General features: G+C 28.3%; 1 protein-coding gene across 7 annotated transcripts; it reads left to right on the top strand.

Moving 5' to 3' along the window:
- The first annotated feature begins 54 nt into the window (after positions 1–54).
- Positions 55–24,792, top strand: LOC112691503 (leucine-rich repeat serine/threonine-protein kinase 1). Of its 7 annotated transcripts, none has more exons than XM_025565762.1 (31): positions 55–167; positions 269–472; positions 566–725; positions 801–865; positions 1,126–1,291; positions 10,491–10,650; positions 10,728–10,872; positions 11,472–11,608; positions 11,674–11,815; positions 11,895–12,194; positions 12,260–12,616; positions 13,289–13,579; positions 13,655–13,929; positions 13,994–14,200; positions 14,279–14,478; positions 14,541–14,725; positions 14,800–14,953; positions 15,023–15,300; positions 15,374–15,664; positions 15,719–15,965; positions 19,963–20,187; positions 20,252–21,633; positions 21,697–21,903; positions 21,995–22,388; positions 22,451–22,683; positions 22,766–22,955; positions 23,182–23,377; positions 23,437–23,682; positions 23,758–23,936; positions 23,998–24,131; positions 24,200–24,791. In XM_025565762.1, the coding sequence occupies exons 2-31, from the start codon at positions 431–433 to the stop codon at positions 24,482–24,484; spliced, it is 7,473 nt and encodes a 2,490-aa protein (XP_025421547.1). In that variant the 5' UTR covers positions 55–167; positions 269–430; the 3' UTR covers positions 24,485–24,791. The 7 variants fall into 7 exon arrangements, with proteins under 7 accessions (XP_025421547.1, XP_025421548.1, XP_025421550.1 ...); XM_025565763.1 differs by having other exon boundaries at positions 55–207; XM_025565765.1 differs by lacking the exon at positions 55–167 and having other exon boundaries at positions 174–472; positions 801–841; positions 24,200–24,484.
- Positions 24,793–26,260: the final 1,468 nt, after the last annotated feature.

The following is a 26,260-nucleotide window of genomic DNA, read 5'->3' as shown; positions in this document are numbered from 1 at the left end:
GGACGTGCGTATCCCTTTTTCGGTTGGTATTAACCGTTTTAACCGATATCCCAACGGTATCGGTCCGTAGACGTAATTTAAATCAAAATATACTGTTGTTGTGCACATCTGTAGTTCTGACTAAGTCGCGGTCCACTTCCCGTTGATAACGACAGCGTGATTACACGGTAACGTTGATAAAATCAAATTCGATGCATCGCGATTCATGTTCGAACTTTTGCTGTCCCGTAGCGTTTCGTGTGCTTTGACAATGTTTTTGTTGTCACAGGTGTGTGTGTGTGTGTGTACGCGCCAGCGTTGGGTGTTGTAGACCAGTAATGTAAGTGCAAATAAAATGCTTCTTTTTCGAGGTAAGCCGCTCGGTAAACGCCAGTCGTGAGATGTTTGCTGTGACGGGCTGCATATTTCTCACTGAAATCGCTTTGGAACTATGGCCGAAGACGAAGATTTCCCGGGACGGCTGTTACATCAGGTAAACAATTCCAAAGGGTTCTCATATAACCATAGACAGCACATCTATCACCTGTCTTGCTGCACTGTGATTTAACATGTTTTGATCGTGCAGGTAGCATTATGGGACAACATAGACTTCTTGACAGACCTTCTCAAAGATGACGAACATAAAAAATTTGTCAACAGTCGTGATTCGTGGGGCCGTACTGCTCTTCATGCGGCATGTTCAAATGAGGGTTCTGGTTGTTTGGAAATATTACTTAATGCCGGTGGTAATGCACATCACTATTACATGTAAAAAACAGCTGGTTACTCTCTAAAAGTGAATTTTAATTTTTTAATTTTAGCCCTTGTCGATACACCTTGCGGATCTCGTGGCGATTTGCGAGTATGTAATTACCAAAAACCTCTGGTATAATAGTTCAATACAATTTAAATTAGAGTTCCTTACAAATTTTAAAAATTCTTATTCATTTTTCATGTATTTCACATTTATTATAATTAATATAGGATTATATTCGTAAGATTTTTTTCTCTTTTTTTCTTTTGTAGTATAAATATACCTTATCCTTTTTTAAACGTCTTATATTTTAAATAATTTATATTAATTAATGGTAATATAAGTAATATAACTTAATTAAAAAATTCTTTATGATCTTTTTTTATTTACAGACTGCATTACATATAAGTGCATATATTGGATGTCCAAAAAACATCCAAACTCTCTTAAATCACAATGCAAATGTAATGTTGCAAGACTCTAATGGACTTACAGCACTGGATATAGCCCTCAATACAGAAAACACTACTTGTATCAAATTATTGAAAGATGCTTCAGGTAATCTTATAAATACATTTTAATTTTTACGAATAAAAAATATTTTATTGTATTTTGAACCAATATAATAATCTATGATCATAGTAGTGTTGTTGATAATCTTAAAAACATGTTTTTTTAATTTAAATGCATTACAACCAATTTGTATAACTTAACAATTTAATCCTTTTCGCTTAATATTAATAATACATTAGAGCCACGAATGAAATCACATAAAATTATTTAGTTTGATAATAGTTCCCTAACTGATTAAACCTTTATAAAGTAGTTTGTTTTTATTTTTTGGAAAATAAATATTCCATGATTTGCTACGTTTTCGAAAATCTTATGTACCTATTTACACTAGTGATGGGAATAAAATCGGGGTTCTTCGAAAATCTGTCAAATCTGGATTTCGGATTTCAGGCTAGAAAATCCGAGATTTGGGTTTATTATTACAAATTTCTGTATTCTAATCATATAACTTTCATTACACCAATTTTTAGTCGTTTTTTAATTCTCAGACAAGATGATGGTGGTCTAAATAAGATATCTTAATAATCGGTAGACAGTTCAAGTCTTGCGTACCATTATTTTTGGAGAAAATAATGGTAAACTAATAATAACTAAAATGTATTTTATGATATCCGACTTATATATTTAATATTACACAAAAACTTGTATGTGAGATTCTTAATTAGGTTATGTTAAAATATGGTTAATTTTAAGAATGTTTAATTATTTTGTATTTTCTATAAATAATTCTTGAAAGAATACTAATTCAATGTTTTCAAATCCGAAATCTGGGTTTACAGTAAAATCCAGATTTCGGATTTTGAACCTCAAAAATCCGGATTTTCAAACTTCAGCGAATCCGGATTTTTCCCATCACTGATTTATATCCAATTACATAAAATTTAAAAAAAAATCAAACATTTTTAGTTCCCATGTACACATTAAATAATTTTTGTTTTAAATTATCTATTATATTTATGTTACTGTACTTTTAATTGTATTTTGAATCTGTTTAATAAAATTTACCAAATATTATTAAAAAAAATTTAATTTAGGAATCGATTAACATAATATACAAATTAATAAAAAAAATATTTCTTGGAATTTTACATTTGTACGTAGGTACATTTTTTATTTTCATGTAATTTTCAATAACATTATTTGTTCTTTTTTTGTAATACTATGAACACCTCGATTAAACATTTAGGTTTTATACACCACTCCTACTTAAAATATTTTTATATCTAAATTTGATTTTGAGGTCTACTTGATATGTTTACAATTATAATAACCAGTTCGTGTCCCGCTATCGTACAAGCAGCACGTGTGTTGCCTTTGTGTCCGTTATCGCTTTATAGCTGTCGTTAGCACGTTATATAACATCAAGGTCGACACTTATCACAGGTAATATGTAATTTAATATACACATATACCTATATCTTACTAAATTATAGAACAAACCAATTAAATTACCGCCGTCGCGCGGTGATTTAACTCCAATTCAACCCAACATAAAATGTCTATACTAAACCAGATCAAACATCAAACATCTAAATCAAACATGCCACCTTCTTCACCAAAACAATTAACCGAAAATCTCGTTCCTGACACCTCAAAAAACATGGAAAACAATTTAACACATCAAAATATTGTAACCAAAAATAAAACCTTCAAAGAAACACTAAATCCAAATCCGTTTCCAAAAAAAGATCAGGCTATTATATTTGACATAGAAAACGAAGAAATACAATTAAAAGATTACATTATTGAAATAGGAAAAATAATCAAACCAGAAAACATTATTTTCGTGTCCAAAATATCAAAAAAACGAATGTGTATCTTCTTATCGACAAAAGACCTAACTAATAAATTAATTAAAGACAACGAAAATTTAGTAGTGCAAGGTCAAAATATTAAATTAAGAAAGCTATACAATCCGGACAAAAGAATTATCCTTGCAAATGTATACCCCAATGTACCACACGAAACAATAATAGAAGCACTTAAAGAACACAACATAACACCCACCAGTCCTATATCATTTTTACGCGCAGGTCTTCACATTGAAGGTCTTACACACATATTCAGTTTTAGACGCCAAATGTATATATCACCTAATGACGAAAACAAAATGCCTAGCTCCATACCAATCAATTTCGAAAACGCAAACTATCGGATATTTCTTTCTAATGACGAATTAACCTGTTTTCTATGCAAAAAAATCGGACATACTTCAAACAATTGCCCCAAAGCAGATGAGCTTAAAACCTCTGAGACAATTAATATTAGCCCTGTGTCAAATACCCAAACTCAGTTAAAATTAGACGAACCTAAAACACCTGTACATCCAGATTCGGAATTTGATTTTTACGAACCAATGGACCACTCTCAAACCGACAATAAAGACCAACCAATTGAGACAGAACCACTTCCAAATACCAAAAGATCAGTTTCAACACAATCGCCCACATTGTCGGCTTCAACAATATCAAACAAGGTGACTCCATCACCAAACCAAATCAAAACACATAAAACTAACCCTAAAAAAAAAACAATTAACTCCCGCGACTGAAAATTTCATAGAAAACATTGATACACATTTATTACCAATTAAAAGTTTTGTTGACAATAATAAGAAATTACCAATCAATTACATACAGTTCAGAGATATAATCGAAAAAATACAATGTGACCCAGATCCAGAACTTATACTCGAACAGTATAACATTTCGATAAAAGCTATGATAGATATAATTGAAAAAGTCAGACCTAAACTTCAATCAAATAGTAGTGTTGCGTGCCGTCGCTCAATAGTAATTGATGGTTAAGTTTTTTAAGGATAATACTTCAATAAAAATACTCAATTGTAATTCAAACTGTTTATTTAGTACAAAACATTAATTTAAGAAATAATGTGGCGTGAAGGTGCTTGCGACTGTACCTGTAAACCACATCTGCCTAATAGTCTGTTCGGGACTACCTTATATACTCCGTTCCTATGGGATATTTGACCCGGACATAGTTTGATGTTAATATTAATATTCTAGACCCCCTTCGAAAAGTATCTACTAGCCAATTTTATAATACATTTAAGGAAATGTTTTTTATATTGTTTCGGTCATTTGCAACCGATGCCAATTTTATTACCTTGTGAAGGCACGTCCTGATGTTGTTTCGGTTTTTGCAACAAGTTATTTGTATGTGACTCCTCTGTAAGATTTGGATATTCACAAGGGCATATATTATGTATGTCCACCACGTAGATATCATGGTGTTTTCACATATAGTGTAATTTGTATTTGCGTGGGTAAGAATGTATATTATAATGCAAGCCCCAATGTTATTTATGTGGACCCCATGTATTGGTAGTCGTAAGAACCTACATTTATGTATGTTCGCAACAGTAGTAAAATATGTTTTACGCGTCTGCATAACGAATTATTCAAAACATATCTAGACAAACAGTTAAATTCAGACACATAAAACTAAAACAAACCACTTTCCTACCGCATTAGTTAAAAAAAAAAAAAATCAAAAAATGAATAGTAAAAATACATTTAATACAATTTCAACAAACAACTCAAATATTAATATCCTCCAATGGAATGTAAATGGTTTCTTCAATAGACTCAACGAAATCAAAATTTTAATCAACACACAAAACCCCAATATTATTTGCTGCTTACAAGAAACCAACTTTACACACAAGTCATTGCCCAACATTAAAGGTTTCCAAGTTTTCACCAAAAATAGAATTAACTGCAGCAGGGCCAGTGGGGGAGTTGCCATTTTTAAGGACACTTCGTACCCAGTACAAGAAATACCAATAATATCCCATCTGGAAGTAATTGCAATCAGATTAAAAGCCAAAGAAAACTTAACAATATGTAACATCTATTTACCTAACCTCACTAAATTCAACCTAAATGATATTCAAGATATAATAAATCAACTTCCAACACCTTTTTTTTTACTTGGTGACTTTAATAGCCATAACAGTCTGTGGGGTTCTCAACACACTGACGCCAGAGGTCGTATCATTGAAACAATTCTGGATAACCCTAATATTATGTTATTAAATGATGGAAATGACACATACTTAACAACAGCTTCAGGCAATACATCTTCAATCGACCTAACTCTATCGTCTACCTCAATAGGTTGCAATTCCGAATGGAAAGTAATACCAGCAATATATAGTAGTGACCACTGGCCCATCATTATTAACATTAAGTATCGTAATAACGTGGAACTCTACGAACTCCCCCCCCTAAATGGAATCTAAAAAGCCCAAATTGGGAATTGTATACACAATTAACCAACTATGAATTAGATAAATTGTTTATACCCGAAAATGAAGATGCCGAAGTAACACTTGCAACTCTCGAAAATATTATTTTAACCTCAGCCTCCAAATCAATAGGAATTACACGATACAAAGGAAAAAACCCTTCGGTCCCCTGATGGAACAAAGCTTGTGATATATCTATTAGGAACAAAAAAAAGCCTATAACAAATACAAAAAAACCAAAAATATATTCAACTTAATTGATTTTAAAAGACTCAGAGCTATAGCCAAACGAACCATTATTGATAGCAAAAAACTAGCTTGGAAGCACTTTACTAAAACATTAACAACCTCTACTCCCCCATCCGAAGTTTGGGGAAAAATTAAAGCAATAAAAAATAAACCAGTACACAAAAACATCAAATTTTTACAAACTAATACCCTAAACTTAACAGCATCTATAGACATAGCAAATGAACTTGGTCGTAAGTTTGAAGAAAATAGCAATAACTCATCACTAGACCCACTTTTCCTAGTACACAAAAAAGATAATGAGGATTACAATATATTTAAAACACCGCAAGCGTTCTCGCTCATAGATGAAGACCTAAGAGCATTAAATGATTAAATTACTATTAGCGAAATAATGTTAAGTCTCAATAAATCCAAAAGCAAGAGTTGTGGTCCTGACAATATTCCTATAGACTTTATACGACACTTACCTACCCAAGGAATTAACTTAATATTAAAAATATTCAACAAGCTCTATCTGACCAACAAATTCCCCAAACAATAGAAGAAAGCAACAATAATCCCCATCCCAAAATCGTCAAATAACCAACATACCACTGAAGGTTATCGGCCTATATCGCTCCTATGTGCATTAAGTAAATTATTAGAAAGAATAATAAATAACAGACTCAGTTGGTACCTGGGAAAAAAAAAACCTACTTGAGGAAAAACTATTTGGTTTCCGGAAACAAAGTATGATACTTATATGTCTGGACATATGCAAAGCTTATGATACCGTATGGCGGTACAAGGTGCTCACAACTTTATACAACTGGGGGATCCACGGCAACATTCATGCTTATCTACAACATTTCTTATCAGATAGATCATTCATTGTAAAAATTAACAACACGCTCTCTGAAGAATTCACTCTAGTCAATGGAGTGGTACAAGGCTCCTCCATTAGTGTTACACTTTTCTTAATTGCAATCAACGAAGTCACCAAAATAATAAAACTGCCCACATATGTCAACATTTTTGCCGATGACATAAATTTACACTGCAAAGGCAAAAATAATAAATCCATTTTAGAAAACATCCAGCTTAGTGTAAATATCATAAATGATTGGAGCAAAAAAAATGGTTTCAGATTTTCATCAACTAAATCCAAATGCATAGATTTTCTAAGAAAACAAAAAGAGCACTTAAACCAGAAATAAAACTCGACAATGTAGTTATTCCCTTAGTCAATAACATCAAAATCCTTGGAATGACCTTCGATAACAAACTGAACTGGAACAAGCACTTTTCAGTCTTAAAAACAAACACTTCCAAAACCACCAACATAATAAAAATACTAGCGAACAACAAATGGGGTGCTCAAAGTAAAATTCTTCACAATGTTTACAAAACACTAATTAGATCTAAAATAGAATACGGTGCTATCATATACGGCAGTGCAAAATCAACAAGTCTAGAAAAACTCGAAACAATTCAAAATAACAATCTACGCCTAATAACAGGTGCATTTAAAAGCAGCCCGATCAAAAGTCTTCTATGCATTACCGGGGAGATATCCCTAAAAAAAAGACGCAAATTACTCGAACTACAATACGCATTCAAAATAGCCTCATATCTAAACAACCCGACCTATAATTCCTTATTCGACAAAAGATACAATAATGTATATTATCTACAGACCAACATAAGCAAACCAATTGGCAGATGGATTGAAAACTTTTTTAATGCCCATAATATAAACCCAAAACATATAATAAAATCCGAAATTCTGACTAAACCACCTTGGAGACCAAATAATTTTGAAATTGATTTTAGCTTTGCTGAAAACAACAAAGGAAACACCGCCCCCCAGTTATTTAGAAATCTTTTTAAAGAAAAAACAGAGATCAGGTATTAGTTTTTACTGACGCATCCAAAACCGAAAACAGTATTGCATTCGCAATAATAATCAATGGTTCAGAATACAAATTTAGATTACCTATCCTAAACAGCATTTTCACCGCAGAAGCCTTAGCGATCCAAAAAGCAATCCATATAATCAAGGAAATGCCTAACAACACCTTCAACATACTAACCGACTCTCTGAGTACACTTTTAAGTATCCAAAACCCCCAAAAAAATAACGAAATTACCAATAATATTATTAATCTTCTCAACAATACTAATAAACTTATAACACTAACATGGATTCCTAGCCACACCGGAATTGAAGGTAACGAAAGAGCAGACATGATGGCAAAACAAGCAACCAGTGATCAAACCATCGAAGTATTGAACTTGCCTTCTAAAAATGATCTTAAAAGAGAAGCCAAAAATATCATAACAAACTTATAGCGTAAGGAATGGCATTTTCTGAGGGACAACAAATTAAGAGAGATTAAACCCACCACCGATAGATGGATTAACCCATCAAACATAACTAGACAACAGGAAGTAATTCTAACCCGCTTAAGGATTGGACACTCCTGGCATACCCACAAACACCTCGTGGACAAAACAGACTCAGAACCATACATCACCTACGGATCCAATATCTCCATCAAACATCTCCTTTTAGAATGCCGCCAATATAATGAAGAAAGAACTAAACACAACATTCCAAGTAGCATCGCCGTATATCTCAACAATGAACCTCAAAATATCAACAGTACACTAAGTTTTATAAGAGACACCAATTTATACAAAACCATTTAACTTTTATTCTCTGTATTTTGCTTCTTTCGCATCTAATTCTTATTGTTTTGTTACCTACTATATATTTATAATTATTTACCTATAATGTAATAATTAATGTGTAATCATCATTTGCGACCAATGACCTATGTTGTCGAGGCCTTGTTCTTTATAATAAAAAAAAAAAAAAAAAAAAATTATAATACGATTTAAAAACTGTTAATAATGTGATTTAGTGTTTGAAATCTAAATTTAAGATAAGATTTTACCTGTTCTACGAACCTTGATTCATATTTTTTTCTTTTAACTTAAGTTAGATATTTCTATTATTGGTAATTGGTATCCATTTTTATTAATATTTATCATTCATTATTAGTTCTAAAAGTAGAATTTTACGAGATTTTTTTCAACAGTCTATTTTTTTTTCACTATACCCATTACACACTTTAACTTTGTAAAAGAATTATTTTTAATCATAACAAATTATAATTTTTAACTTAGTAATTTTTAAAAATACGTTTAAAAAATGAGATCTAAAAAACACATACGTTTATTCAGTTTACGATTATAATTTTTTATAATCGTGATTCTGATCAAAAAGTTATCACTTAGTAAGACATTAAAATTATTAAATAATATTATTCAGCTTATATTTGATTTTGTTAAAACTATTTTTTGTGAGTTTTATTTATTACATTTTCTATATTTTTCTGTAAACATTTTAAGTTTCATTATATAATTAAGTAAATAATTTACAGTCTAACTTGAAAAATTGCTCTGGTTTTTTTATTAATAAATACTAATTATTCGAAACACGAAAGAATTCTTATTCTAGTTTATATTAAATTAAAAATTGCTATTTTTGACAGACATTAGTAAAACACGTAAATGTTCTTTTGTTCAAGCAAATGCAAATAATAATATTACCATTATGTATTGTATTATATATACATATGGGTATCATAGATCTCGTGTGTTTTCCTTTTTATGTAATTCTACATGAAATTTAGTAGCCTTAAAAGTAACAATAACTACCTGAATTAGTCATTTTTTTTATGTAATTCAATCATTGTCAGAAGTTTTAAGTTAGAACCAACACCATATCGGAATTGTTAGTTTTTCATGCAGTTAATCACATTATAACCGTTTTCCATGAAGGAAATATAATATAGTAATCTTCAATATCGACAAAATAAAAATTTCATTTATATTAAATTGTATTCAAATATTTAAATCAAATAATATTTTTACCTACAATATTAATTATTTTTACAAATGTTTTAACTGTTTAATTTATACAGATTCCATAAATGTTTTAAAATACTTAACACGTTTATTTCTTTTATGTAGTTATTTTGTATCAATAACAATTTGGAAATGTCTTTTTGTACGAAATATTTTGTAAGTGAATGTGTGTATATTTTTCGGTTTCCCTTTGAAATATGTAAGCCACACGTTTTATTACAATACTAAATAGTAGGTAATTGGAGTTTAGGTTTTGATTCGTTGTACAAGGTCCTTTGTTCATGCTGAATCAGTCACGGCACATTTAAAGACTGTTGTAGAAATTTCTATTATTATTTTCTTTCCCTTCTTTGGTTATAATAGTTGTCAGTTATACGAAAATGTATTAATATCATTCGTCTTTGTCATTAAGTCGAAACAGTGTTTGCGAATTTGTGATGATACGAAAATGTTTAATTGGCTCACCCCTAGTGATCTATTTACAAACAAATGTCTTAAAACAGAAACCGGTATAGATGCATGTGCCTACTTTATAAACGAAATACGTCAATATGGTAAGCTATTATGTTACTAAAAATTAAAATTTATATCTTTGAATTTGTTTAAGAAAATTTTTTTTTTTTTTTTTCAAAAAAAAGAAAACACACAAGCAATACAGTAAACAAAGTTAATTAAAAATAAAGGTTTATAATTATTTTACTCACATTATATAAACTTATGCTGTTATATTGCTATGTTCTGTTAAAGATTCCTGGGAAGAATCACAAAACACAATTCATATGGCATTACGAGATGCCATTTGCAGAGGAGATTTTAATGCAACCCGTACAATTTTGTTGGAACTTGGGTCAAAAGAAGATTTCATTGTTAATATGGCACCTAATGGTAGTACCACATTGTTATACTGGTATTAAACTTAATTATTTACAATTCATTATTATTATTATTATTTTAATTATAAACTAAAATATTTATTTTTATTAGTGCTTGTGAAGTTGGGAGAAAAGACATAGTGAAAATGTTACTTGATCATAAAGCTGATGGTAGAATACATCCAATAACTCGGTATTCTCCTCTTTACATTGTTGCTTTTAAAGGAAAAAAAGATATTGTTGAAATAATTCTTAAGGTACTATGAATAAATTAAAACATTTATTTGTACTATATATGTAATGTACACTCATTAATTGTTATACATTTTGATACCCATCTTCTGAAATCTACATACTTGAAAAATATTAATGAAATTTAAAAATATTAAGTTACATACAGTAAATATACTACTTCAGAAGTTTTTATGTCCAGTTAATATTCTTAATAATTAAAATTACATTATTTTTTATCAAAAAAACTTACAATTATTTATTTATGAATGGGCAAATTCATTAACACCACTTAACCACTTAACAGGTATTTATCATATAGTTTTTTATATTGGTAACTTATATTAATATAATTTTCATTGGTATGATAATGCCAAAGTGAAAATGCCGATTTGATTAATAAAATATAATACACTAGTATATAAAACTTATTATTAATTTCATCTTGAAATTTAATTATTATTTTGATTTAATTGAATTTAATATAAAAAAGTCTTTCAATTAAATTTCAGAACGTTAATAATTTCAGGATTATTAATAGCTTGTGTATAACATAACTATTATTATTTAATAACAACAAAATAATAATTACCTATAATAACCACTTTTCTTGTTTGTATTTCAGAAATTTCCTGATCTCATTCGTCAAACTACTGTAGAGAAATGGTTGCCAATTCATGCGGCATGTATAAATGGAAATACTCATATTGTAGATCTCTTACTAAAATATCCTTATCATCCTAATACACTAATTAAATTAAGGTATTTCTTAGTTAAAAAAAATTATTTTATATTATAAATTAAATTTTAAACTAATCCATCTGTAGAAAAGACAATTGGGAATTTGATGTTCCATTTGATATAAATACTAAAGATGTCAATGGTCAAACAGTATTGTATTTAGCTTGTCTCTTAGGGAACTCAAAAATTGTAGACATACTGTTAAAATATCAAGTTAAAGCAATAAAGGTATGAACACATAAAAGTATATATAATACATAAAAGTATGTGTATTATAGATTTTATACACTGTTTATGCTTGTTTCAGGTTTGTGCTGCTGATGGAACTTCTATAAAAGATGATAATAATGATATGTCAAAACGTAGCCGTATTTCAGAAGGCATTCAGTCAATAGTTTCTCGTCTCAGAGGAAATCTAACTAAAGAAACAGATTTAAATGAAAAAAATATAAAACCAGTTGAACTAAATGTATATTGTAATGAAGAAGCCCCAGAAACTGCTCTTCATGCTGCTGTACGAAATGGACATAAAGACATTGTAATTGCGTTGCTTGAAAATGGTTCTGATCCTAATCTACTTACTTTACAACCAAGCACTGATTACAAAGTATGTTATTTTTATATGTAAAATCCTAAAGTAACTTAATGTATTTATCAATTTAATTTAAACAGCAAAAGGATGATGACACACGAGAAGCTGGGTTTTCTCCATTGACCATAGCTTGTAGTAAAGGAGACACATCCATTGTTGAATTGTTATTAAAATATGGTGCTAGAGATGATGATTGTAAAGCACTTGCAGCTGCAATGATAACCAAAAATCAACATTTAATAACTACATTACTTGGGACTAAAGCTTTTGCTGATCCTGAACACAAAATCAATAAAAAAGCAATGACAGATAATATTGCTTCACAATTTGGTGGTCTTTCAAGTTTAACTTACAGTAATATATTTCCTAGTACTCCAGTTATGATAAATTGGCATAGTCAGCGTTGTAAACTTGAATCCATAAAATCACAGTGGCTGGTAAGAATATTCTCAAAATATTATTAATAAAAATTTATTTAATAACTTATAACAGTTATTATTTGATAATTTTATTTTTAATTAAAAGTGTCTTTTTCATTTTAATTTTAAATAATAATAATTATATCATATATTTTAAAACAATTATATTTTTACTGTTTTTATCACTGTTTGGTTTTCTAGTTTTACTTTTTTTTATGTCAAATTTTTTTTTTATTTTTAACTAAGTAAAAAAAAAACCCCATTTTAAAATTTTGGTGTGATACCAGTTAAATAAAGTACTTAAAGTTTAGATAAATATCTCTCAATATGTTGTGTACTAGATTAGCAAAATTCTAATATACATTTTATTAATTTACTACTGATTCAATAATTGATATTTTCAAAAACATATTTTGTTTCTGAATATAATGTATATATTTCTATCAAAATAATAAAATTATTATATGAAAAATAGTTGAAATTTATTTTTGTTACAAAAATGTATATTTTTTATTTTAATTTATATTAAAATCATTATTTTAAAAATATACTCAGTGAATAAGAAAATAAGTAATGCTTGTTTATAAAACCATTCTTTAAACATAAATAGTATACAAAAAGTCGTCTTTAATTAGAACATAATCTTAAACTTTATATAAAAAATATATAAGTAAACTAACTAATTTTTAGATTGACGCTGCTCTCCACATCAATCCTAGACTGAAAATGAATCCCCGAAGTAGAGAAATTGTTTTGTTTGCTATAACTAGACTAGATATATCAAATAATTCACTTACCCAAGTACCAGCAATCATTTTTCAATTGCAAAGTCTTAAGTATTTAAATTTGGCTCAAAATAAAATTGAAATATTACCTGATCCAAATGATTTACGTCAAGTAACATCTCCTACAAGTAAAAAAATGTCTAGACTATATAAATCCATCTACACTGCCAATGTTCTAGAAGAACTTTACCTGCAAGTATGTTATTATATATTAATGTTTTGTTTATGTATAATTTTGTTATTAATGGTTTATAAATATTACAACCATCAGGATAATCGTCTTGATAAAGTTCCTGAAGAGTTATTCAGATTACCTTCATTAACTACACTTGATTTATCCAACAACAAACTTCATTCTGTACCATTTCAAATGTGGCGAGCACCAAAACTAAAAGATCTAAATATGTCTTTTAATTTGATTAAAGAACTTCCATATGCCCAATCAGAAAATGAAGCCAGAAGTTTACGTGAAAAATCTGTTGGGCGAATCCCTATATTAGATAAAGCCTATGAAGTAAAAGAAATTGATGCTAATGATATTGATGAGTATGATTTAAAACACCAATATTTCATTATTTTTTAATTTATTTTGAATAAATTATTATTTTAGAAGTATTTCATTAATTCATCATAATGTTTGGAATCGCACTATTGAAATAATGGAACAAATTGCTAGAGTTGATGATGCTTTTGAAGTTAAATCTAACACTTCACAATTATCTTCATTAAACTTATCACATAACAGATTTAGCTCTATACCTCCTGTACTATCATGTTTAGCTGTAAACTTAACACGGCTTAACTTATCTTATAATTGGTAAATATATATTTTGATTATATTTTAGTATTAAATACTACTACAAAATTTTGTTTTGTACATTTTTTTTTTTTTTAGTTTGAGAACAATGAGTTATATAACATCATATCCCAGTTCACTTAAACAATTAGATCTTAGTCATAATAAAATATGTGTTTGGCCTAGCCTACCACAAATTAATTTAGAAGAAGCTACACCTGATCAAGAAAACTTATTGTGTTATCGTTTGGAAACTGGACAGGTTCCCAAATCAACTGTACCTTCAAAAATACGAACTAGTTAGTTTAAAAATCTTATACAATATTAACAAAATATTATATTCCTTATTCATTACATTTAGGTAGGAGAATGTCATTAAGAGCAAATATTTTAAACCGTGTATGTTCTCACAGACGTCATTTAAGGCTTGAAAATTTGAGAACACTAATGCTGGCTGATAATTGTTTGAATAGAATTCAATTATCAACTGATGATGATGGATTTCTTATTGTTTCAAATGATTCAGCTGATGAATTGGATGATTGGGTATCATATTCAATTCAAATATTCTTTTAATTACTACATTTAAAGTTATTTATCATAGATATGCTTTTCTTTAGGATACAGGAGGATCATTATTGGGAAATTCAAAATCAAAATTGATTTTTCCTAATTTGAGTATGTTGGATTTAAGTAACAACCAATTAAAAGAAATTCCTATCAATATAAATGAACTAATTAATTTGTCTGTATTAAATATAAGCGGAAATAAAGGTAAACTATAAATTTTAGTATGTATTTTTATTATTTCTGATTATTTCTTAATGTCATTTGTTTATCTAGACGTAACAGAATTACCTCCACAAATGGGTTTGTTATCACGGTTGTGGAATCTTAACACAAGAGGCTGTAGCCTACAAGAACCACTTAAATCTATGATAGATTCAAATAAGTATAAAACAATGGATGTTATTGGTTATTTGAAATCTGTTCTTGAAGATGCTAAACCATATGCTCGTATGAAGTTAATGATTGTTGGAGTTCAAGGAATTGGAAAAACATCATTATTAGATCAACTTAGACAAGAAGGCACAGGCAACTACAAAAAGAGACCAGTAGATGTTAGATATTATCATTTGATAAATAAATTTTAACTTAGAAATATGTTGCTAAAATAAAATTTTATACTTATAGCATTGGGCAAAACGTATGGGAAATAAAAATATAAACCAAAAAACTAGCAAAGGGACCAATATTTCAACAGTTGGTGTTGATATTGGTGATTGGGTATATGAAAAAAAAATCAGAGGAAATTCTCAATATGGTCCAGTGATGTTCAGAACTTGGGACTTTGGTGGCCAAAATGAATATTATGCCACACATCAATACTTTTTATCCAAAAGAAGTTTGTACATTGTTGTATGGAAAATTACAGATGGCCATCGAGGAATTGCAGAAATCTTACAATGGCTAGTTAACATACAGGTAATTAAATCAAATCATGAATTTATTTATAAAAACTAATACTATTTTTAACAGGCTCGTGCACCTAACTCCCCAGTAATAATTGTTGGTACACACTATGATGTCAGTACCAAATTTCCTGAATACCATTCAGAACTATTACAACAACTTATTAGAGACCGATTCATTAATATAGTAGATGCAGAGAAGTATGGTTTGCCTAGAGTGTTGGATACCATTGAAATAAGTTGCAAAACAAAACATAACATTAAGCTTTTATGTAATATTATTTATGATACAGTGTTCAGTCTCAAACCTCCTGGTAAATACATATTTAATTAATATATATATATATATATATATTCTTTAACGGTGAATTAAATATTTTTAATTTAAAAGAATATTCATAGTATTCAGAATGAACAACTTTCTCATGTTTTAAATTATCTTTATTAAAAACCTCATTAAAATCAATTAAAAATACATTTTTCAATTCACTCTAAATCTAAAAATTTTAATTTAAAAAATGTACAGTCAACTTTTTTAGGATTGATGGAGAAAAAAATTTAAAAATTAGGAAATTCATTGTTAAATATACTTAATAACAAATCAGTTTTCAAAATTATATAAGTAGGTCAATTGGAATTGGTACTTAGGAAATATAAAATATCTAAATTCTTATGTTGCTCATATGCTAAATGGACAGAAAATTAATTTTTCCGATTCTTTTAACTACATGGTATATTGAATAACAAATGGAAGAAATACGTAACATTTTTAAAACATCAAAATAAATACTAGAAGTTTGAAAATACATAATATAAATATATTTTACAATTTAAACTATTTAATGTAATATTCATTTGTAATTATAGAATCTATTTCTAAAACAAATTACATATACCTATAAATAACAATTCACTAAGTCTTCCAAATATATTTCTAGTAGCAGAAGTTATAAATAATAGGGTGTCACTTATTAAACTATAAAATTTTTTTTTTTTGCATTTTTGTTAGTCTCACCCATTTAATTTGTGTATATGCATAAATATACAGTTTTAAGTTTTAAATCAATCTACTAATGTGAACCCGTGCCGACTTTAATTTGAAATTTGAGTATATTCATTCGTAATTTAATGATATATTTTACATTTTTATATACATCTCATTTACAATTAGGAAAAATTTAAATTTGTTACAGAATATATTTTAAATAAAATAAAATTGTCTAAAAATTATGTTCTTACATATTTCTTCTTATTTATTATAAGTTACAAGATATATTGACTTTTGTGTATGAAAGTACCATTTTCTCAAAATTAGATTATGAATTTTTATAAATACACAATGCACACGATTACAGAAATTATCAGATTATTTGATCATTACAAACATCGTGCAGTTAAATATTATCGTACTTCTCTAGATAAGAACGATATGAATTACGATCCACGAATCTAATAGATTTTTGTAAATAATATCTTTTAGTGGTGTTCATTACAATGCGTGTTTAGTTGAATACGTCGTTTGTTGTTAAATTTTTTTTTTTTGTGTTTTTGTTAATATGTCTAGAAAATTACGAGCTCATGAAAAAATATTTTTGATTGAGTCACTATCTACCCAAATCGTAGGTTCAAAACTCCCGTCTATTGGACAAATGCTTTCAGTATTTTTTTATAATATGAGAACAGTAAAACTTAATACGAGAGAAAGTGAGTCGTTAGCCGTTCGCGAGTGCAATCTTTTTAGGAAAAAACCTCGAATTCCTGTCCGAGCAATTCAATTAATAAACTTTTAAACTTGTACGAAGAATGGCGTGATCTACAAAAAAATTCACAAAAAGTAGGTGATTCATTTAAATTAAAAGAAACAGAATTTATTAACAAACTCAACAATTTATTTGATATTGCACATGCTAATAATGAAAATTGAAAATGACAAACAATTTTTAAAAAATCAAGAATTCCTGGTCGAATTGGTTGTCTTAGTGGTATAGAAAAAAAGTTACTCGAAAATGAAAATAAAATAAAAAATTCAAAATCTATTATCTGATATGTCCTTTAGTTCATCGTCAGATTCTGAATATACACAATGCACTCGTTTACCAATGACAACATTAAAAATAAAAAGGGGCCGCACAAATTTCATTTCTCCAAAGCTTGTTGCTGCATTGGATCGATGTAAATTAAGTGTACGGGATTCAGTTTATATTATTCAAGCAACAGCTGAAGCTTTGGGTAACAATACTGATAACTTGGTTATAAATAAATCATCTATACATCGATGTCGTGATGCTTTACGGGTTGAACACGCTAATAAAATTAAAACCAAATTTCAAAGTTCTATTCCTAATTATATTACTATACACTGGGATGGAAAAATACTACCGACATTAAATGTCAGAGATTCAGGTATTGATAGATTACCGATTGTTTTAACCAGTAAAAAACAAGATTTGGTTATTGGTATCCCAAAAATGGAAAAATCAACGGGAAAAGAACAAGCTAATGCTATTTATTATGAATTAGAAAATTGGGGCGTAACAGATGTTGTTCAAGCTCTATGCTGTGATACCACGGGTTTAAATATAGAGCGTTTTATTGGAGAAAAAATTGGGAAGAGATTTACTTTACCTACCTACGTTTTTGAAACTGTACTTCCTCATACGACAACAAGTCCTGATATTCCACTATTCAAAAACTTCCGAAACAATTGGAATAAAATTGATATTACAAATACAACTTCTGGTATAGACGACCTTGAGTGTTGCATTTGCGTTAGAAGATACACGAAATGATATCCTGCACTTTTGTCGAGCTATGTTGCAAAATAAATTTTACATAGATAACTATAAAGAATTATTTGAGCTATCTATAATTTTTTTAAATGGTAATTTGAACAACAAATTTGAAATACGTCCACCAGGAGCAATGCATCAAGATCGTTGGATGAGTAGAGCTATTTACTGTTTTAAAATATATATTTTTCGAAATCAATACTCATTATCAACTTCTGAAAAAAACGCTATTCGTGATATTTGTGTTTTTATTGTTCGATTTTATTTAAAAGTTTGGTTCAGCTGTATGGCACCAGCTAGAGTACCGGCAAACAATTTAAATTTTATAAAATGTTTAAAACTATATGATAATGAACATTCTAAAATTTCAAAAGTCACTATAACAAAAATTAGTTATCATTTATGGTACTTAACAGAAGAAGCAGCAGCATTAGCTAACGAAATTAAAAGATTAATGCTACAGTCACTTAACAATGATGGAATTATCCAACAAACTAAGCGTCTTATTGTATTATTTCAAGATTTTAGCGAAAATTTTTCAGGTATATGACTATCATTTTTGTTATTTAGTAACGTAATTCGTAAGGTTATTAATAGAAAAATAATTATTTTTTTTTTTTAGAAAAAACACTGGCCTCTTTTATATCTAAGAACAGTATGCAATTCGATTTGGTATTAATACAGACTTTTTTAATGATGATCCGATGATCCAAGGACATGGGACACTCAAATGAATTATTTACACAGGAAAGAAATTGTATGCTTGCTAAATGTAGTAAATGATACAGCAGAAAGAACAGTTGAACTTATGGAAGATTTTCGTGGAAGTTTAACCAAAGATGATAAGAAATCTGAGTTGCTATTACAATGTATTCAAGAACACAGAAGACTATATCCTGATTGTAAAAAGGAAACATTGAAAAAACAATTTTAGTTAATAAAAATTCGTAATAAAATTTTGAGAAAATAGTACTTTCATATACAAAAGTCAAAATATCTTGTAAATTATAATAAATAAGAAATACGTAAGAACATAACTTTTAGACAATTTTATTTTATTTGAAAAAAATTCTGTAACAAATTTAAATTTTCCTAATTGTAAATGAGATATATATAAAAATGTAAAATATATCATTAAATTACGAATGTATTAATATACTCAAATTTCAACTTTAAGTGGGCACGGTTTAATCTTAATAGATTGATTTGAAACTTTTTATAGTTAATTTTTTACAAATTTTTACAAATTAAGTAGGTGAGACTAGAGAAATAATGAAATTAATAAATAAGGGACACCCTAATAAATATATTTAATATTTATTGTAGATAGTATGTCAAGATTTTAAATAATTTATAATATAATTTTTTTTCTTAATCCTAAATTATAAATTTAGAAAATATTGTGATTTAAAAAATTGTGGATGTTGGTACCATATCAAACCCTTAATATAAATATTATACCTAGTGATAAAATATTATTTTAACAGTTTTAGTTATAAATTAAACCTTGAATATTTTGTAGGAAGTAAAGAACTTTTATTGGAACAGAGAGTACCAGCAACATATTTAGCATTAGAAGACATTGTAAGTCATATTGGATCTGAAAGACGACAAGCTGGTTTAGATCCTGTCTTAAACTTAGATCAATTTAAAACTGCAGTAAATGCAGAAATGTTATCAAGATATCATAAATCATTTCGAGATATGGCTGAACTTAATCAAGCTATTTTGTTCTTGCATGAAAATGGTATGTTGCACAAAAGTATTCCATATATAAATCACTATTGAGAATTTTATTTTTTTATTTTTAGGTGTATTGTTACATTATGATGATGCAACATTAAAAGATTTATATTTTTTAGACCCACAATGGTTATGTGATATGTTGGCACACGTTGTAACGATAAGGGAAATCAATCCTTTTGCTCGTTCAGGAGTAATGAAATTAGATGACCTACAAATTGTATTGAAATCATCAACTTGTACAAGAGAATATATTGTTAACTTGCTTAATAAATTTGAAGTAGCTCTAACTTGGGATAGCCGATCGTTATTAATTCCATCTCTTTTACCATCTGAAGAAGATATGTTAGATCAAAGAGCACAACCAATATCTATCAAAGTACCTATAAAATCAAAAATTCGTAATATAAAAACAAGATCTTCAAGTCAACCAATGTTAGATTTAGTTGATATTGGAGAACATATTACTAGTCGTTCAGATCCAGAAGTATCTGTCCGCCGTTTATTGCTTATGTCATATTTTCCATCAGGCTTTTGGTCTCGGCTAATTACACGCATACTTAGTGATGATACAATTATTAGTGTAATAAGACATATTTTTATGCCAACTGAGGTAAATGGTGATGATTTTATGTGCTCAGATTTTCAAACTCATTTTGATTGGATATTATGGCAAACTGGAATTGAATTAAAATTTGCAAATAAAATCACATTATTTCGTATGAAAGAAGTATTACACCGTAATTTTCCAATAAACTATAGACATCTTAGATTTCAGCTTTTCCAAGAAACCTCTTGGTTTGATATTCCAATAAAAACTTCTTCTATTCTTGAAACTTATTTACCCTTAGATACTGTTATTATAAAAAAACCAATAAAAAATAATGATGAAGAAGACATAGGGTTTAGAGCTATTGTATTGGATCCATCTCCTGTACAAGCTGCAAAATTATTAGCTTTAGTAGTAGACCATATAGATGTACTTTTAGAAGACTGGTACCCAACATTGGGTACCCGATTTGTTCATACCTCTGAAGGAAAATGTTTAGTTACTAGACTTGTTCCATGTCCAAGATGTTTAGCTGGAAGTGTAGAAACCGATAGTATTTCAATTGATATGAAAGACGATGATAGTACAAGCAAAATAGATCATATTTCTAAAGAATTTTTGAAGAAAGATTTGTATGGTAAAAATATTGTGCGTAAATCTCAAGAAAGTTACAATGGTTCTGATGGCGGCGATAGTGGTGTTGGACATGATGTTAGTCCACAATCAAGTAGAAAAGTATCTGTTGATGGGCATCCTTTAGTGTCAAACGATCAGGAAGGAGATATACACTATGGATGGATTGTTGAAGATTGTATTCTAGCTGCATCTTCAGTAGATAAACTTTGTGTTGTTTGTCCAAAGCATGGAGACTTACCTTTAGCACAAGTTGCTCCTGATACTGTATGATTTTTATTCTTATATGAACATGTACATTAATTACTTTAATTGCATAACATTTTCTAGGTATTTTTGGATTTGGGCAAAGAATTGGTAATTAATGATGAAGATATTATCCGAGGTAAACTATTAGGTCGTGGAGCATTTGGATTTGTTTTTAAAGGAGTTTGTAAAGGAAAAAAACTTGGTAACAGTATACAAATTGCTATTAAAATGCTTCAGCCTGTACCACCTGGACCTAATGCTAGTCAATCTGCTGTTATAGCTTATAAAGTAAATTGACTATTAATTAATTAAATATATATTAATTATTGAATTATTTGAAATGTATTTTGAAAATTTAATTTTTATTTTTTTTATATAGGGAGCTCAAGTAAAGTGGGATCGTGATCCACTCCAGTATACTTGTAAATCTTATTGTAGCGCAAGACAAGAATTAAACATAATGCTGAATTTAAAACATCCAAATATTGTTCCATTAATTGGTGTTTGTACTAAACCACTAGCACTTATTCTTGATCTTGCACCAATAGGTGCATTAGATCAAATTTTAAGAAACTATCGAAGATCTGGTTCAAAATTAGATCCTCATATTCTACAACAGATTGTATTTCAGATAGCTAAAGCATTAGAATATTTACACCAGCAACGAATTATATATAGAGATTTAAAAAGTGAAAATGTTCTTGTTTGGTCTATTCCAGTTCCATTTCAAGATCCTTATGCAGTTAATACGCATGTTAAAATGGCAGATTATGGTTAGCATTCATTTTAATAAAATTAAATTTTAACCAAAAATTATTAACCAATTTCAATACAGGAATTAGTCGTTTATCTTTACCATCTGGTACCAAAGGTTTTGGTGGTACAGAAGGATTTATGGCTCCAGAAATAATCAAATACAATGGCGAAGAAGAGTACACTGAAAAGGTAGACTGCTTTTCATTTGGTATGTTTGTTTATGAACTTTTAACAATGCATCAACCATTTGAAAATCATGAATCTGTAAAAGAAAGTATTCTAGAAGGACATCGGCCAGCATTAACTTATAGAGTAAGGAAACCAACATATACATTATTATTATTTTGTTGCTTTCTATATTGCACTACAGTTGAAAACTTTTTTGTTATTAAAGGAAACAGCATATCCAAACTACTTGCTTGATTTAATGGCTGTGTGCTGGTCACAAAGTCCAAAAGAACGTCCTTCAGCTAGCCAAATTGTTTCTATTGTGTCAGCTCCTGAATTCACTCATTTATATGATGTAGTTTCACTAAATCATTCAGCTGATGTAGTTTCTTGTACTCGAGTACCATTACCACTTAGTATGTAATATTTTTCTCATAATTCCTAAAGCAAAACTATAACATAAATAATTTTTATTAAAACTAATACTTCATCCAATATACTATTTATTAGATTATATATTGCCTTTAAAAAAAAAAATGTTAGCTTTTACAAAACATGACTATAAATATGTATGTCAACTTATTCATTATTATTTTGTACTTTTGAAGTGTAAGTCATATTTTTTTGATTTTTATATTATAGGTGAAGATAATGAGAATAGCGGCGATGAAATATGGTTGCCCTGTTCTAATGGAAAACTTGACAGATTGGCTTTTAGTAGTACAAATTGGTTTCATTACAGAAGTACAAATGTAACACATAAAATTACAGCCATTTGCACAATAGATAATCATAGTGTTTGGTTAGGAGATTCAGAAGGACAAATTCATGCCTACTCGTAAGCTTTAATTATTAAAACTTATTTTTCTGTCTGATACTACATTGATTTATTTCCAGGAGTATTGATAGCAAATACATGTTTAGCTACAAACTGATAACGGATGACCAAGAAGTTGTTGTTAAATGTATAGTGACCCTAAAAGATAGATATAGGGTTGCAGTAGGCTTGGAAAATGGAAGAATATTTCTTGTGCGGAGTGATATGTCACCCCTAGCACCAACCATGGGAGAAGGAAGTTTTGTAATGAGTGAACTTGGAAGTTCAACTGTATTGTTTGATTTTATAGCTGTTGACAGTAATAAGTAAATTTATCCAAACACAATTTTTTTTTTTAAATTTTATTACATTATCTAATTAATATTTATAAAAAAAATTAGGACTTGTGAATTATGGTGTGGAGAAGATCAAGGACGTATATCAGTATACACTATCAAACAAAATGTAGCAATCAATTATGAAGTTCTTGAACATTTTGATTACACAGGCTTAGAAACACAAGTCATTTCACTAAGCACTTCCCATGATCATCATTTTGTATGGTCTTATGTACACCCAGGTTTGTTGAAATATACTATGCAATAATAAAAAAGTTATATTTTTTACTATTTTAACTGCAGGTTGTGTTGTTTATCAATGGGATATAGTTACTAGAAAAATAATGAATAAGTTGGATTGTTCAAAACTAATTCCATGTTCAGAAAGTCTAAAATCAATTAGTATAGAAGAACGATTGAGTCCAGGAAAATGCCAAGTACTGTAGATGAAAATATTTTTATTTCAGTTAGAACTCACCAAAATATTACTTTTAACATATTTCAGATAACTAGTATTTGTACAGTTGGCAATGAATTATACATAGGTACAGCTTGGGGTTGTATTGTTGTTGTTGAACAGGATACTGCTAGGCCTATCACTGTATTCAGACCATATGAACAAGAGGTAATATGTATGACTGCTGCTGGTGAAGGTAATGCAGTTATAAGTATAGGCCATGGATATAGGAGCTTATTGAAAAGGTATTTATCTCATTGTAATGATATGGCTGATGTGACGGGAACAACATTTGCAATACTCTGGTCTACTCGCAACTGGAATTCTTATTAATATATTATGTTAAACCTATTTATTATATATGTGGGTTATTGCGTCATTTCTAACTAAAAACACTTCCTTCTAAATTACAAAGACAATTTTACTTTTATTTCTAATAAATTAATATATTATTTGGATTTGGACTTTCTCAGTGTGGAAATAAATTCAATTAAAATATTTTAATTAATTTCTCAATAATATTTTTACTGTACATAAAATTATCATCAAAAACCATGACTATAGTATAAACTTTTAAAGCGCTTTGTGATTTTATTAGAGATATTTATTAATCAGTTATTTTTTTTTTATCAATCTACACATATGTTTATTTCTAAACTAAAATAAAATGTTTTGCAGTTGAATCATTTTCTGTTTTATCACAATTTATTTTTAAAATTTTTCATTTTAGATTTTATCGGACTTTCACTTTTAAATTATAAATCATCAGTTTTATAGATAGTTTCACTGTTAAATTTTAAAATGTATTACAATTCTTTTATTTATTTTACCTTGGATCACCAGTTTCAAAATTATTAAATGTACTGTGTATAATAGATAAACTATACAAATAAACTTATGTTAATGACTATATATTCTATAAAACTTAACTAAAATTATTCATAAAGTGTTATTTTCGTACCAACTACTTTTTTTTTGTCATGATGTCTCTTAAGGTTATTGTTATTTGTTATGTGTATGTATTGAATAATGATACTTGATTAAATAATCAAGCTATTATTTTTAGTTTGATTACTACCAACTTACACTTATTGTTTAAACTTTACGATCATCATTCTAATAAATACAACTTATACTATTTTTTTTTAGAATATAATCTAAAATCAATGCCTCTACTTTGGTATGTTTCATATTACTTAAATACTTATTTTTGCATACTTTCTCGCACTGTTCACAATTCTCTTAAATAGTTATTTATACTTAAAACGAAAAATAATATTAATATTAATATTAATTTAATATGTTACATTATATTATACGTAATTACATAAATGTGCACTTTATGAATATTTAAAAATAACCAGTTAAAACCAAATGACGCCAATTACTAAGTATTAAGTCTGTGATTGTAAATAATTTAACATCACAATTATTCTTTAATGAAAATGTGATATTTTTTTTGCATTTATTTTATTTCGATTCACTTGTTTAAATGTTGTCCATTCTTAATGTGTTTTAAAATATTGTTTTATTTTGTTTATTTGTTTTACTATTTAATTCCTATTAGTATGTAGGTATATGATTTAAGTTTATTTTTACTAAATGTATTATTTGTTTTCATATAATATGTATTACATTATTTATGTTAAGCATTTTACTCATATAGTCAAAAATCTGTTTATAACAATTGGTTAACATTCTAAGACAGGATTTGTTATAATTTCAGTATTAATGTTTCACACAACTTTTCACAATATATACCGCTTTATCCTTTATATGTATACATTTAGTTACTAATTTTTGTTGTATACTACTGTCGCTTTATGTTTTATCGAGCAAAGTAATCATACTAAGTTACCTGATAAATATTTTTGTTATTAATATTAAAATTAATATTGTTCACTTCTAATAAAATAATTATTGTCATTTTACAATATTTTTTTATTATTCATTGTATTTTTATCCTTATCTTAATGTCAGAAATTCTAATACATATTAGTCATCTAACATCTAATTTTAAGCAGAGTTCTATTTTTTCATATATGTTGTATCTTGTAAACTAACAGAAAAATGATTCTGAACAACCTAAAACTTGTCTAAAATAAAAAG

This window comes from Sipha flava, unplaced genomic scaffold, assembly GCF_003268045.1.
Source record: "Sipha flava isolate LNK unplaced genomic scaffold, YSA_version1 624_pilon_pilon, whole genome shotgun sequence".
Taxonomy (NCBI): domain Eukaryota; kingdom Metazoa; phylum Arthropoda; class Insecta; order Hemiptera; family Aphididae; genus Sipha; species Sipha flava.
The sequence above is the reverse complement of the archived record's forward strand: the minus strand, read 5'-3'. Positions and strand labels throughout refer to the sequence as shown.

Excerpts from the sequence above, each read along its gene's own strand:
- LOC112691503 (XM_025565762.1), top strand. The coding sequence starts at position 431 with ATGGCCGAAGACGAAGATTTCCCGGGACGGCTGTTACATCAG. Across the intron at positions 473-565 it reads CGGGACGGCTGTTACATCAG|GTAGCATTATGGGACAACAT; the intron begins GTAAACAATTCC and ends TTGATCGTGCAG. Across the intron at positions 1,292-10,490 it reads ATTATTGAAAGATGCTTCAG|ATTCCTGGGAAGAATCACAA; the intron begins GTAATCTTATAA and ends GTTCTGTTAAAG.